A 14,207-nucleotide genomic window follows, 5' to 3' on the forward strand; every position below is an offset into this window, starting at 1 on the left:
GGGAACAACTGTAATGGTGCAGTGAAGGAGCTGAGTTATTCATTTCTTTTCCATCATGCCAAATTCTTCTTGTGTGAACTAGACTTAAAAAACAAAACAAAAAAAGACTCAGCATGCATTTACTTGCCAAGCGTTCTGGCAACAATATAGGTAGCATTACTGTGAAGTGAACGTACATACAAATGTGCTTATGAGGGCCCAGGATTCCTCCTCATTTGTAGGAATCCAATGTGTTTACATCTATATGCTTTTACAATCTATTACTGCACAGGCATTGTAGTACACTGTAGTACATGCAACATGCAAGTACAATTAATGTCTGAACATCCAACCCTGTAGAGGCTAAGTATGTATAACATGCACTGCAGATTATGGCCAGTACTAGCAGAAGGTTAGGAAAAAGATCAGTGCAAAGGTTATCTGGCCATGTGCCCTATTATACAATAGAGTCTTCTACCGGAAAGTTTCCTGTTCCATTGAAAGAACATCAAGTCCAGTGTTGTCCAAACTTGGCCACTTTAAGATGAGTGGACTTCAACTCCCAGAATTCTTGGAATTCAGAATTCCCCATGGCTGGCTGGGGAATTCTGGGAGTTGAAGTCCACTCATCTTAAAGCGGCCAAGTTTGGACAACACTGGTCTAGTCCAAGCCAGCTTGAAAGATAAAAAAAGTATAAAAAAGGAGAAGAGGAAATTTGTTGTTGCCTGTCAAAAGAGCAGAATAATGGTCATACAGGTAGATCAACTGCACACAGTTTTCCCCACCATAGTAAAGCCTAATGAATTTCCATATGATCCTCCTCCTCCTCCTCCTCCTCCTCCTCCTCCTCCTCCTCCTCTTCCTCTTCCTCTTCCTCTTCCTCTTCCTCTTCCTCTTCCTCCTCATCTCTGTGTGTCATGTATGTAGCACACACACACATATACCCCTACACATCCCTTTTTCCATTTATTGGGGATGAATTTCATCTTTTTTAACTAACCAAGTCACTATATGACCAGCTACGAGAAAGAGCATACCTAATTTTCGAAAGTCATTGTTATAACCAATCAATATTAAATGGGTTCCCAAACTTTTATTTTGACTGCTGAAAAAGCTATTTCTTGTTTGCCAGTCTTTGGGCAATGTTTAAAATAAACATCTCTGCATACTTTTGGTTAATGCTTAAGTGAACATTTCCACATCCTACTGCAATCTGATTTGTATAAATAGTAGAAGAGAAAAGATAAGAGGCCTATTTGAATGAATGAAAGTTCTCCATATACATAGTGAGTAATCTTGTGGGGTGGGGATGCGGGTTTAAAATCACTATATGCAATTTATTTGTTAATACTGCTTCTTTTCACATAGTTTACAAAGTTTATACATTTGAAGTGACTTTTAATATTAGAGTTGTAGTAATCATGCTTATAATTTGTATATTTAGAATTCTGCAAAATAGCATCTTAATAGCTTCTACCATTTGACTAACTACTTGTGCACTACCTGAAAAGAAGAAAACATTTACAAAGAAGCAGGAAAAGATTGTATAGATTTCAGATTTGCAAAAATTATTATATGGTGTATATGTGGAGTATGTGAGTATGAATGAGAGACAGACAGACAGACAGACAGAAAGACAGACAGACAGAAAGATCTCCACTGGTCTCTCCTAGGATATGGAGAAGATTAATGTAGCTTTCATGAGCTACAAGTAAATGTGTAAGTGAGTACACTTTTGTGTACTCACATGTACACAAATGTACATGTGTGTAAAATGTAACTCATTTTACACATTTGAACTGCTATATGTAGAAGAATTCAGCTTACCTAACCATTCACATAGGAAAGTGGCAGAGGAAAGAAGTATTTATGTAATACATTTTACATCATAATCCTACATTAAAAACAAAGAGGTGTAGAACATTATATATTACCTCTTAATAAAGAACAGAACAGATGCATTTATTGGTAACAAATTTGATGAAGATTAAATATAAGGTTTCAATTTTATTATAGTAGAAGTTTTTAAACAAATGAATGACAGAATTTTAAAAATCCAGCCGCATCTACAGTATTATGACAGACTAGGACCCTCCTAACCCAAATTGCATCTCAGAGGCCTTACCAAAGCTAATGCATCAGGATGTCATTGTGTCAGGAAGTATATATAGTTCTTATTCCTAATTTACAGGACTATGGGGCTTGTCCACGGTCAACAGAGATTATTTATATATTTGAACCCTAGATGTTATCAATATATATAATGGCCTTCACTTTTATTCCTTGCACAAGCAGCTAGATATATATTATACTACAGCTAGGATGCACATAATTTGCTCAAAAACGTACCCAAAATGGTCATGACTACAACATGATGTTGATTCCCATACTGTGTTGGGAGTTGAAACAAGCAGGATGTAATCCTATATTACCACATTCTTGACTTGGAAAATATAACAATATTTCATCAATTTTCTTTCATGTTGGCCTTCAGCTAGAAGCCAAAATATAACCCATAAGATCATAACTGAAAAGTTTTACAAACACAGTTTATAATAAAATAAAAGTCCTTTTCTTTTTCACTATTTTCATTTACAGAATAAATTACCAGAAAGATGAACGGTGTCATCCATCTTTGTTTGGCCTTGGTAGCTTTTTCTGCTTTCAGCCATGGCCACCATGATGTCGATCATCATCATGACCATCACGATGGAATCCAAGCTGCTAGCAAGATCCATCGAAATATTGCTCAATTTGCAACTGAACTCTACAAAATACTGGCTCCAAAATCAGACAATGAAAATATTATCATCTCACCCTGCAGCATTTCTATATTGCTCTCACTTCTGTTATTAGGGACAAAATCAACCACCCATGCAGAGATTTTAAAGGGCCTTAGTTTTAACTTGACATCCATTCAGGAAGAGGAGATCCACCAGGGGTTTCATGAACTTCTCCATTTGCTCACACACTCAGATAATGAGTTCAAGCTTGATACTGGACAGGGCCTGTTTTTAAAGGATGACATTCAACCATTGCAGACATTTTTAGATAAGATCAAGGAATTTTATGAAGCAGAAATCCAAGCCACAAAATTTCAGGAACCAAAAGAAGCTGCGAAACAGATCAATGATTACATAGAGAAAAAAACACATGGAAAAATTGTGGAACTAGTCAAGGATCTTGACCCGGAAACTGTCTTTATTCTGATTAACTACATGTACTTTAAAGGTAACTTGCACAGAGATAATGATTCCTTCAATAAAGGAAATGTCCAAAGATGCTATCTGAGATAGAGTAAAGCTTTTCTGAGTTTGGTGGACATAGTGAAAGAGGGCTGGAATTGCCCCAAGCAGCCAGTCCAGAAAAAGATAATCTGAGCAAAGTTCATGGACTGAAAAACTAGCCCAGTACAGAAATTTAAGCATATGCTGTAACTCTCATATTACTACTTCACTACTAGAGGGTTGTATGAAACAGAAACTGTGTATTGTTTCAAACCTAAATACAGTTATTTTCAGTTCTGTGGACCCATTCTAGGAATGGTTGTTCTGTTTTTTTTTAAAGCACCTAATAGGAAACTCCCTTACCCAATGGGCACAACTGATATTATGTCAGAATAGTGGCCATTATTTCAGTTCTTCATAAAACTGGATTATAAATACAATGAGATGCACACTTGTAGAGTTGGAAAAAAATGGAATGGATAGATTCTTCTAAAGAATTCTCCTTGATGTAAGATCCAAGACTGTGCATCTGTGTGTGTGTGTGTGTGTGTGTGTGTGTGTGTGAAGAGAATATAAGTCCTTAGAGCTGTGCAGATTTTAGAATGGGTGTTTATCTTCCACAAAGACTTAAGTAAAGTATATCTTCAAAGAAGGAACACAGCTCTCTTTTTCTAATAGCAAAACAGCAGCTGCATTGCTTCACTGCCTCAACCAGCATTTGCTGTGGATATCCAGAAATCTGTCCCAGCTTTTGCAAGTGCTGGTCAACATAAGCAAAGCAATGCAGAGCACCTTACTAATTAAATCATGCCACCTCTTTGCCTCAACCAAGAGAATTGCAATATCTTCTTCAAGTTGAATCCAAACTACCTCATGCAGGTTTAATAATCTTTTCCAAATTTCACTGTGAGGCTTTTTTGTTCTCTTTAGGGAAGTGGAAGATTCCTTTTGATCCACAGTTCACAGAGGAAGCAGACTTCTTTGTGGATCAGAACACAACGGTGAAAGTCCAAATGATGCAGAGGATGGGTTGGTTTTACTACTATATTGATGAGCAGCTGTCTTGCACAGTAGTACAGATGGAGTACAATGGCACAGCCACCTCATTTTTTGTTTTGCCTGATCCTGGAAAAGAGAAGGAATTGGATGAGGCTCTATCAGTAAATACTCTGAACAAATGGGCACATAACTTACAAAGGTAATCCTTGTTTTACTGTTTCTATGTTTTTTCATAGTTAGTATATTGTTAAAGGATACAAAAAACACACACACACTTCAGTGTCTACACATTCTGTGCTTTGCGCTCCCAGAATATTTGTTTAGAGTTGATTTGAAGCTAGAGACCAGCAACCTAGGCCTCTGCATGTCTCACTAGGGTTTCAGGTGCATCTCTCAGTATTGTCCCCTGTGTATGAGAGTGGAGGCTCACTAGTTCTAATCATGGTAATAATTCTTTTTCTTTCCTATTTGCTGGATGTTACCTCCTCCCTTTGCAGAATAGCCCCAGGCAGGCCAGTCAGAGATTGCTATGCCCCTGTTGGAAATTCTCCACCATTGTTCTAAGTGGTAAGAAACTACCCTATCAGGCTGGGTGATGATAGAAGGGGGGGCTTTGGTGAGGGGATGTCCAACACTCCTCAGAAGCCCCAGGCCTTGCCCAAAGCAGAGAGCAATGGTTCCCCTTCTTATCTGCATCAACAAAGGTATTTCCTCAAGCCTCATTAGGCCTCAGATCATTGTGCTTGACCCCTTCATAATACTCTAATACTTCACTTGTTTCTTGCAAACCATTCAGTTTTATTCCTGTATATTAATTAATTTTAAGTAGGCCAACATTGGTGTCTGCAGATGAGGTAAAAAATCTGCAAGATGGTGAGTGTGGCAATATGACAGGAGCCCTAACCTCTTTCTAAAAGTAGTGGGGCTTTGACAATGTGGTGACCATCTTGTAGTATTTGATCCCTTCTGCAGACACTGCAGATTAATTCCATTTGCCAGATTGAATAGGTCATCTGAATTGGATCAAAATAACAATCTGAATCAAACCAACAGTTCAAACTACAGATAGTTCTCACTTACCAACTGCAATTTGAATCACCAAGTCCATCGTAAAGTGAAACATCACAAGACTGTGTCTGACTTATAAGTAAGATGTAAGATTCTTAGTTAATCTTAAATATTAGGTTGGAATGTAACAATGGAGATACTGTACTGTAAACTGTTCAAGACTTGGATTCTGTAGAATTTTAAAGGACAACATATGACCCTCTGATATGCTTGCTGTAACGATCTGCCACTCCCAACACCCAACTCCAGAAATTCTCCTTGCAACCAGTAATGATTCAAAAGAAAGTTCATTTATTGAGAACAAGTGTACAGTTCCAAAGCACTGCTAAGACTGAGCCTGTGCACATCAAAAGTTGTTTTTACCCTTTTTTCCCTTTCTCCCTCCTTCACCCCCCTGCCCTCTTAGTCTCCTCATATTCTCCCATTGGTACGGCCTTGAGCATTCCAGAGCTTGTGATAAGAGCCCATCTGCCTCTAACAGTCTACAATCCATCTTTCCATTCCTCCCCCCCCCCCGCCCCCATGTCTTTTAATGGCAGAACCGCAGCAAGTAAAAAAGGAAGTGGAAAGCAAGCTGGCAGTAGTGTGATTAATATTTCTTAAAAATGGTTTGCGAGGATTCTGACACTTGCACTTCAACTCCCATCATCCCTCATTATTGGCTATAATGGCTAATGCTGATGGGAGTTGAAGTTCAACATATCAAAAATCACACAATGTCCTTCCCTGGCTGACTAGAATACAAAAGGCAGATTATAATGGTGCACAGAATGGTCAAATAAAATAGCATGGTTACCTCTTGAAAAATCATTTCCTGGATTGTTGGAGTTAATGCAGGTATGGAAAACCTTTGGCATTTCAAAAGTTGGTGAACCACAACTCCAGACATTCCTCCTCTGTGGCCTTCCTGGCTGGAGTTGATAGGAAGTATAGAACCATCTAGAGGTTTATAGGTTTTCTGTCATAGTTCTAGAAAATAGAATGTGCAGGACATCTGCTATGAACAAAATCAACACCAGCCTAAACATATTTGTTGTCAGCTATTTATTTTATATTTTTTGAACCTAAACAGTGTTATCTGTGACCTTAAGCTCCCTCTGGGGTAATGCCTGTTCTTAACAGTCACAGAATTTGTACCATTTGAAACATCTGAAACATTCTGAAGGACAACTCTGCCTAAAATATATATTATATTAATCAACAATGCTAAGAAATGCAAGCCCCTCATTAGATTTTTTAAAAATAATATTCAAATACAGGAGCCACAAGACATTCTTTAATGATAAGCTTCAAATATTAGTCTGAAAATGTAGCTGAAGCACTTCATTATGTCTTTGGACAGCAATGCCTGTAATGGTTCCACTCAAAAATTAAAAATTGATTGATAAGTTAATGGTTAAATTGTTATAGCAGGAACAAATACCAAGGATTTATCTGTTAAAGGTCCAGCTTTCATAGGACAATGAGAGTTTTGTGTGTATGTGTGTGTGTGTGTGTGTGTGTGTGTATTTACTGATTTTAGGAAATATTATTAGGCATATTGCTTAACTTTGTAATGCATTTGAATGAAAATGTCCTTCTGTCTCTCTAAAGGCATACAGCAAGGGTCTCTATCCCCAAGTTTGATATTTCAGCAACTTACAGCTTAAAGGAACCCCTCTTCCAACTCGGTGTTACTGACATCTTTACTGACCATGCTGATCTGTCTGGAATCACTGAGCAGCCTTTGAAATTGTCTGAAGTAAGTAAAACATTCATAGAGTTTACATTATTCACATTTCAGGCAGGATTTCAGCAAGACGAAACCACGTTTCACAACAGCAATGTAAATGAGGGGGACTATATGAAAAGTCTAACCCTTGCAAACAGGAACTTTCCCTTCTGATTCCTGTTTTGTAAGCAAAAGATGTGGATCAGATGGTATTTCTGGCATCAGTACATAATTGTTCATCACTACAAACAGAATAAAGATTGAGATGGCAGCCTCTCTTTGCTCAGTTTCTCTTCAAAGTAACGCCTCAAGAAAAGAGATGGCTAACTAGGAAAAACGCATATGTTTTTACCCAGAAAGTCCCAGAAGCATCACAGAGAAAGGGAAATTGAATATTTTTTTAAATACATAGGAAAAAAATGCAACAATAAAGTGAATAGAAAAGGAATTGCAACAATTGCAACAAATCTAGAGGGAGAAATCTAGTGTGTCTGGACACATCCTACCCTATTTGCAGTTATCAAATGCACTCAGTAGACTAAGAAATTGATGGATACATGAACTGTAATATAAACAGCAGTTTTGCCTGAACTATCCATATTTGTAGAGAACTAAATTGATCTTGGTTGCTACACAGTTCCAGGTGATGAAATATATAATTTTGGCACAAAATTAAAAAATAGCACAAAATTGTCCAAAATCTTCCTTTAAATGCACAGAGCCCAGAACTGTGAGGATCCAATTTAATGATGCAATGAAACTTCTAGGTCTGAGAAGGCTCCAGGCAGTAGGAGGTTGTTCTTGTTAATTCTTTAAGCTTTGTTGGAAGTATTGTGTAGAATGGCTATTTTAATTTTCTTCAGTTTTCAGTAGCTGAGTTAGAGAAGGCCTAGTAGCACTGGACAATATTAGGCCCAAGAGTCCTGACATGTGCCTGAGGATGCCAAGCTTCAAAGGTGACCATGGCAAGGTTGTTGTGCCCTGATCTTTCTTTATTCAAAAGATGGAGTGGAAAGGGAGTTGAGTTAAACATGCATTAATTATAGACTTCTCTCTGTTTAAACCAAAATAATTACCAACGATATTCACTTTCAGATCTATCATTATTTCAAGTTGTTCAGTCCTGTTTGGTTCCAGTAGCAAATGGAGGTTCTTTGGTTCCTTTTTCTCCTTTTTTTCTTAAATCACAATTCTTTGCCTCTTTCTTTTCCCAAGTATTTAACACAGTGTTTTTCAAACTTGGCAACTTTAAGAAGTGTGGAGTTTAACTCCCAGAATTCTTAAAGTTGCCAGGTTTGAAAAACACTGGTTTAACATCTTCCACAAGGCGAACCCAGCACTAACTTTGGCAGTGCACATGCTCAAATTGGAACCATACAGAGAAAGATCACATAATCCTTGTAGTGCAAACTCACAGATCAGTAGTCATCATCCCTAAGATATTTTTCTCTGCCCCAAACTTTGAATCTTCTCTTTGTTTCTTCTCAGGTTACTCATAAGGCTGTGTTGACTGCTGATGAAAGTGGAACTGAAGCAGCAGGAGCAACTGCTGCAGAAGCCATTCCTATGTCGGTGCCTCCAGACTTTCAATATAACCGTCCTTTTCTAATGCTGATTTTTGATACAAAAGCCAATGCTACATTATTTGTGGCCAAGATAAAAAACCCAACTCAGCACTAAAACAAAGAAACAGAGTGCAGTAGATTCTGAATACAGTTCCAAAATAAAGCATCACTGTAACATGAACTTTCTTTTAAGTCTTTTTTTCCCCTGCAAAAAGAAAAGTAACAAACCTACTTGTTTCCTGTGTGAATCCTCCTATGAAACTCATGATCTCTAGATGGGGAAGAAAGTAAATGGGGGAGTACTCAGGTGGATAACTTGGGGATTGAAGAGAAGATAGAGTAAAATAACCCCGATACTCAAAAAAGTGCATTTCTATTGAGAATCAGGACTAACTAGATGATTTGTCAAATCCAAAAAAATAGTTGCCCTTCTGCTTTTTGTTTTGACTAGTGTAGTGGCACAGAAACTCAATTTTTCCCTGCTTTCTTCTTCATCTGTTGGGCACCACAATACAACAATTAATTTTAAATTGGATAAACTTGGGACGTGGATCACAGAGAGGACTTTTGCAAAGGTTTTTCTTCTTGTCTCATGAAAGCTTTCTAGGATGAAAGCTGGTAATGCAGAAGTTCCATAAGAGATTGTATCATGCAGTCCTAAAGAGGCTGTGTAGAACATGGATGGGCAATCCGCAATACCTCATTTACTGTGTGCACACTCTGGAATCTTCCAAGGTCATGGTATCAAAAATCACAAAGATTTTATTCTAATTAATTAATTATGTACCATCAAGTCAATGTCGACTCTTAGCACCCAAATAGATAGTTCTTTCCCAGGACAATCTGTCCTCGGTCTGGCCCTTCAGATCTTCCAGTGGTAGATTTTATTCTACAAAGTTGTTGTATTCTTTAATATTTATTTTTATTGTCCAGTAGAATATATGATAGAATAGAATATTATAACATGGCTAGGATAGAATATTAGACTACTCTGGTTTAATAGCCAATAGCCCAGTAAGTTGCTTCCAGACTGACCAGGAAAGAAAGGGCAGCTGGTTGGAATATGCCCAGCAAACCTTTAATTCAGAGAGCTTATTGCACAAAGAGTAGAAAGGGATTGTATGTTCAATTATCCATGCATCTAAATGATCCTATTCATTTTTCAATGTATGATTGTATAAATACACATAAAAAGTTTGCAATTTATTCTGTTGAAGCAGTATTTTTGTTTCTGGAATATGTTAAATTCTGATTAATTGATTTAATATGATGAAAAGATGATATAAAGTGTTGAGTGCTAAAAAGAGGATGTATGCTTTAAACTTAAAATTGATGTTATCAAAGATCTGAAAATTATAACAAGACTTCAAAATTAATAGGCGTTTCGGCATTTCTCATCTCTCATTCATCCTTGATCTCCCATTTTTTTAGCTACTTGACCTCCAAAGAAAATAAAGACAAAGAGGTGTGAATACCACCATCACTATCCTTAGCTGTGTGGACCACTTTAAGACCTTTATTCCCAGGTTTATACTTCAGGAAGCTTTTTTAAAATGCTGATCATTGAGAAAATAAGGTCCTGTTTGGCTAGGAATAAATACCTTGTAAATCAGTTTATGGAAGTCCTTTTAAAAAGAGAAGAAATGCCTTTTTCCCAAGTCTTATTTTCACAAATTAATCCTGAATGACACCTTTTTAGTTTACTTAGAGGAGAAAACAACTTATGGTATCGGGAGGGTTTTAGGTCTGCAGGATAATTGGAGTGACTGCATTTTAAAATCAACACAGAAAAGACTTTGAAGACAAGCAGAGTGCCTTCAATAGCCCCTTATGCAGAGGAACAGGGGATTAAAGATAATATTAAAGGAAGCTAAGAATAACCTTTTCAAACTAAGATTATGAAGACATTCATAATCTCTGTTATGAATCTCTGTTCTTATGTTATGAAGACATAACTCTTCCATTTGCTTTGTAGAATGCAGGTCTTGATACATCAATGGCGGATATAGCAAAAGGATATCTGTATAAGGTCATGTTTTCAGAGCTATGAACTCTTCCTGGGCCATTCCATTGTTATAGCAATAGGCATATGCTTTTCAATGACTCATCCCTCTTCCTTGGAACTCTTACGTTTAACAGAACGAAACCTGGAAGACCTTTTTTGAGCTGTCAAAAATTCAGGCCAAGAGGAAATCCCTTAACTCCACCCAGCCACCTGACCCTAACTTTCCTCCTCCTGCTCCTCCTTCTGCTCCTCTTGGTCTCTTTCTGATTTTCTTTTATTAGTGTCGATCACTTCTTCTGTCCCCACATTTTTCATTAGTAGGATTTCTGTACCATCAACATTTTTCTTCAGGACAGTAATTCCTATAAAAAGAGAGAAACCCCACTCTTTGATCTGTGGGGTCCTTCTCTCTTCTTGTCTTTTCATCTCCATCCATAGCTGAGATTGACCAATCTTTTCCTTCTCCTGGAGTGAAGCCTCTTTGAGCCTTTGGACGTCAGATGTCCTTTCCCATGGACGATGAACCCAACCAAAGTGACCTTCAAATGAGTAAAGGCCTGTCAGGAAGCTCCACTGAGATAGGCTTGTAGAATACCTCCAAGGAGGTTTCAGTCTTATCAAAACTAAACCAACCCCCTCCTTAAGCTTTGGAACCACAGTTTTCCAGTGTCCCTGGAGCAGCCCAGCTAAGTTAGATTTCATAACTTGGAAGGGTAACCAAGCAGCTGGATCCAGAATCTGACAAAGGAGTGGAACAATACCTACCCTTTGAACAGGTCTGAATCCTGAGCTGCACATGAAAACAGGATACGTATCATTAGTTTACTAAGGTAAGAGGAAATCCCCTTGATCCACATTTTTTGTGCAACTATTTTCTGTTATATCAATTTCTACCAGTTCCACTTTAACTTGATCGACTGTATTCATGCTATACTGAGTAATTCCACCATGATTTCCTATAGATACAGTGATGGATTTTGTTCTGATTCATGCCTACAAGTCATGGAGCTTTCTCAGAACTCCTCAATTTTTAAACTGTCACAGCTGAATCTGAACTTAGGCTCCATTCATTTCTGACATTAGGAGAGCCTTCTTCATCCAGTTGCCCTCCAGCTGGTGGTTGTTTGCATTTCATTGATAAAAATTGTAGGCATCAGCCACCAGTTGGATTAAGCAGCTGTAACAGCAAATGGGCCCAAGGATCATGAAAAAAGAAGAAGAATGACATTTAGATGAATTAGACAAACAGTATTCATAGTGAGTATTGTTGGCACTGTCTAAAACAGAGAATTGTAAACACTTCCAAAGAAATATGAATTGCTGTTGACTGTTAGTGCCTTTTTGGTCCAGTATTCACCTTTAAGTAATGGCATTGTCTTTGTATTTGAGGACTCTTTTTACACATTCCTAGATGTACTCACACACAAGTGCAAAGCTATTTTCAACATACTGATCTCTGGGCTAGTTAGAATACATTTCAAATTCATGTGAGAATCCTGTAAAATAAACAGAAAACAGCATTTATTTGTTTATGTATTTATTTATACAATTTATAATCTGCCTAATGACTCTGAAGAGGATTGGAGTGTAATATTATACATGTTGAAGAAAACATAGTAAAAGATGAAAGGTGAGTCCAGCAGGACTTCTCACGGTTATTTCATCATTACCATTTCACTTCTCCCCTCCATCCATGAGAGTATTGTGCACGTGAAAAAATATTATTTGCTCCAGCTCAACATTTTCTCAAATGGATTTATTGCCCTCGAAATACAGCTTGTGTGTCTCTGAGATTCTGTGACTTGATGGCAGACAACCTTTATTTGCTTCCTTCTGTTACAGGCACGCTGGAATTCTGGGAGCATATGGGGAGTGCCAAAGTGAGCACAAAACAGCCAAAAGTCATTTCTGGACCTGACCAACTTTCAACGATATGCTCAGTTTAGCCTGGTACAAAAGGCAGTGGTGCTACAGCATTAGCACATTCTGGCTTAATCTTGGGCTTGGCAAGAGGTCAAACTTAGCCTTCTTGATGTATTATCTATACCAAGGGAGAAATAGAAGAAATGCCAGTGTCTTGATATTCCTGAATCTCTTAATGGTTTTTGACATTACAGCTAAGCATTTGAGAGAGCTAAGGATAAGACTATCACGTTGCAGTGGTTTTACCACTATTTCTCTGGATACCATCTGAAGGTAGTATTAGGAGAATTTTGTTCAGCCTTTTGGAAATTTTCCAGAGAAGGGGAGGGGAAATCCTGCAAGAGATCAGCCTTCCATTTTCTATGTTATTAAATATCTACTGTATATGAAGCCATTAAAAGGTTCGTACATTGTTCTAAAGTGAATTGCCACCATTACACTGATGGTATTCAACATCCTTCTTTTTTTAGGTATCTTGAGAGCCTCACCATGTCTTTGGCCTTTTTAAGAATACATGAGTAGAAGGACAGGCTGCAAACCTGGATAAGGCAGAATTATTGGTTGTTTCAGATGGTGAATTTCAGGGTTTGGGAAATATACCAATATCAGGAAAGGATTGTACTTCCCTTAAAGACAGTTTACAACTAGGTGGGTCCTCCTAGAACTGGCATTGACTTGATAACTACAGTACATTGGTAGCAAGGGGGAGGGCAGCTTTTATCAGCTTCAACTAAAAAATAAATTGTATCCATTCTTAGAGGAGAAAAACTGATATTGATAACACAGTGCTAGCATCCTCAAGTCTGGATTATCACAGTGTGCTCTTCATGGGGCAGCCCTTAAAGATAGTCCAGAAACTAAAACTGATCCAGAATGGAAGTAGCAGGTATTGAGCGGTGCTTCTACAAGGTGCCCCATCACCCCTGTGTTGAAACAGCTGCATTTAGTTACCAAATGCTTTCCAGACTTGATTCAACATGTTCACTATGAGCATCACACAACTTGGGCCAGATTATATGCCTTCCCCATAGTCAGATCTTTAATGAGATGCCTTTTAGGGAATTGAGCTATTAAGAATAGCCACTAAATGGCAGTACATAGTGTATGGTTTTTAAAAAATAAAATAAAATAAATTTAACAGAAAGCAAATAACACTCACAATGCTCTCTTCGCAGGGACCAAAGGCATTGCACAAACAACTAAAGGTTTTGTACTTTGCTATGCAAAATGCCACTTTCCAATTTCATTTTTGGTGGTAGTGATTGTGCAGGAAGCCTGGTGGGCATCAAGAGTGATGTTGAGGGATACATTGGCTATCCCTCCTTTGTTCGAAGACTTTTCTAGTCTCACTGGTCATCTAAGTGTAGGAGGTATTAACAGGCCTAAATCTTATGCATCCTTTGCTAACCTAGTGCCATTGAAATGCATGGTACTCTGCCACCAAAACCCAGGTTCTCTGGGAATAGTGAGAATTGTAACTCAAGGCAACTAAAAAGCATCACAAAACAAGAGGAAAAAGATTTTCCATTACTTGAGAAAATTAAATAAAGATGTAATTTGTTTGCAAGAAACACATATTTAAAAAAAGGAGGAAAAATATTTGATTTATAAGACTTTGGGTGAAGAATTTATTCAAACTGATTCAGCAAATTTGAAAAAGACCAATGGAGTCATTTTATATATTAAATCACATTTGAAACCACAGCTTTTGTTATCTGGTGAATATGGT

The 14,207-nt window shown here is 37.7% G+C and overlaps 1 protein-coding gene across 1 annotated transcript; it reads left to right on the forward strand.

The window, feature by feature from the left end:
• The first annotated feature begins 1,176 nt into the window (after positions 1-1,176).
• LOC103056397 (alpha-1-antitrypsin-like) lies at positions 1,177-8,731 on the forward strand. The gene is made up of 5 exons (XM_015888439.3): positions 1,177-1,266; positions 2,579-3,211; positions 4,138-4,405; positions 6,868-7,015; positions 8,474-8,731. The coding sequence occupies exons 2-5, from the start codon at positions 2,596-2,598 to the stop codon at positions 8,663-8,665; spliced, it is 1,224 nt and encodes a 407-aa protein (XP_015743925.1). The 5' UTR covers positions 1,177-1,266; positions 2,579-2,595; the 3' UTR covers positions 8,666-8,731.
• Positions 8,732-14,207: the final 5,476 nt, after the last annotated feature.

Source organism: Python bivittatus, unplaced genomic scaffold (genome assembly GCF_059951505.1).
Source record: "Python bivittatus isolate LINGU-HERP-01145 unplaced genomic scaffold, Pbiv_v1 ctg000480_np1212, whole genome shotgun sequence".
Classification (NCBI taxonomy): Eukaryota; Metazoa; Chordata; class Lepidosauria; order Squamata; family Pythonidae; genus Python; species Python bivittatus.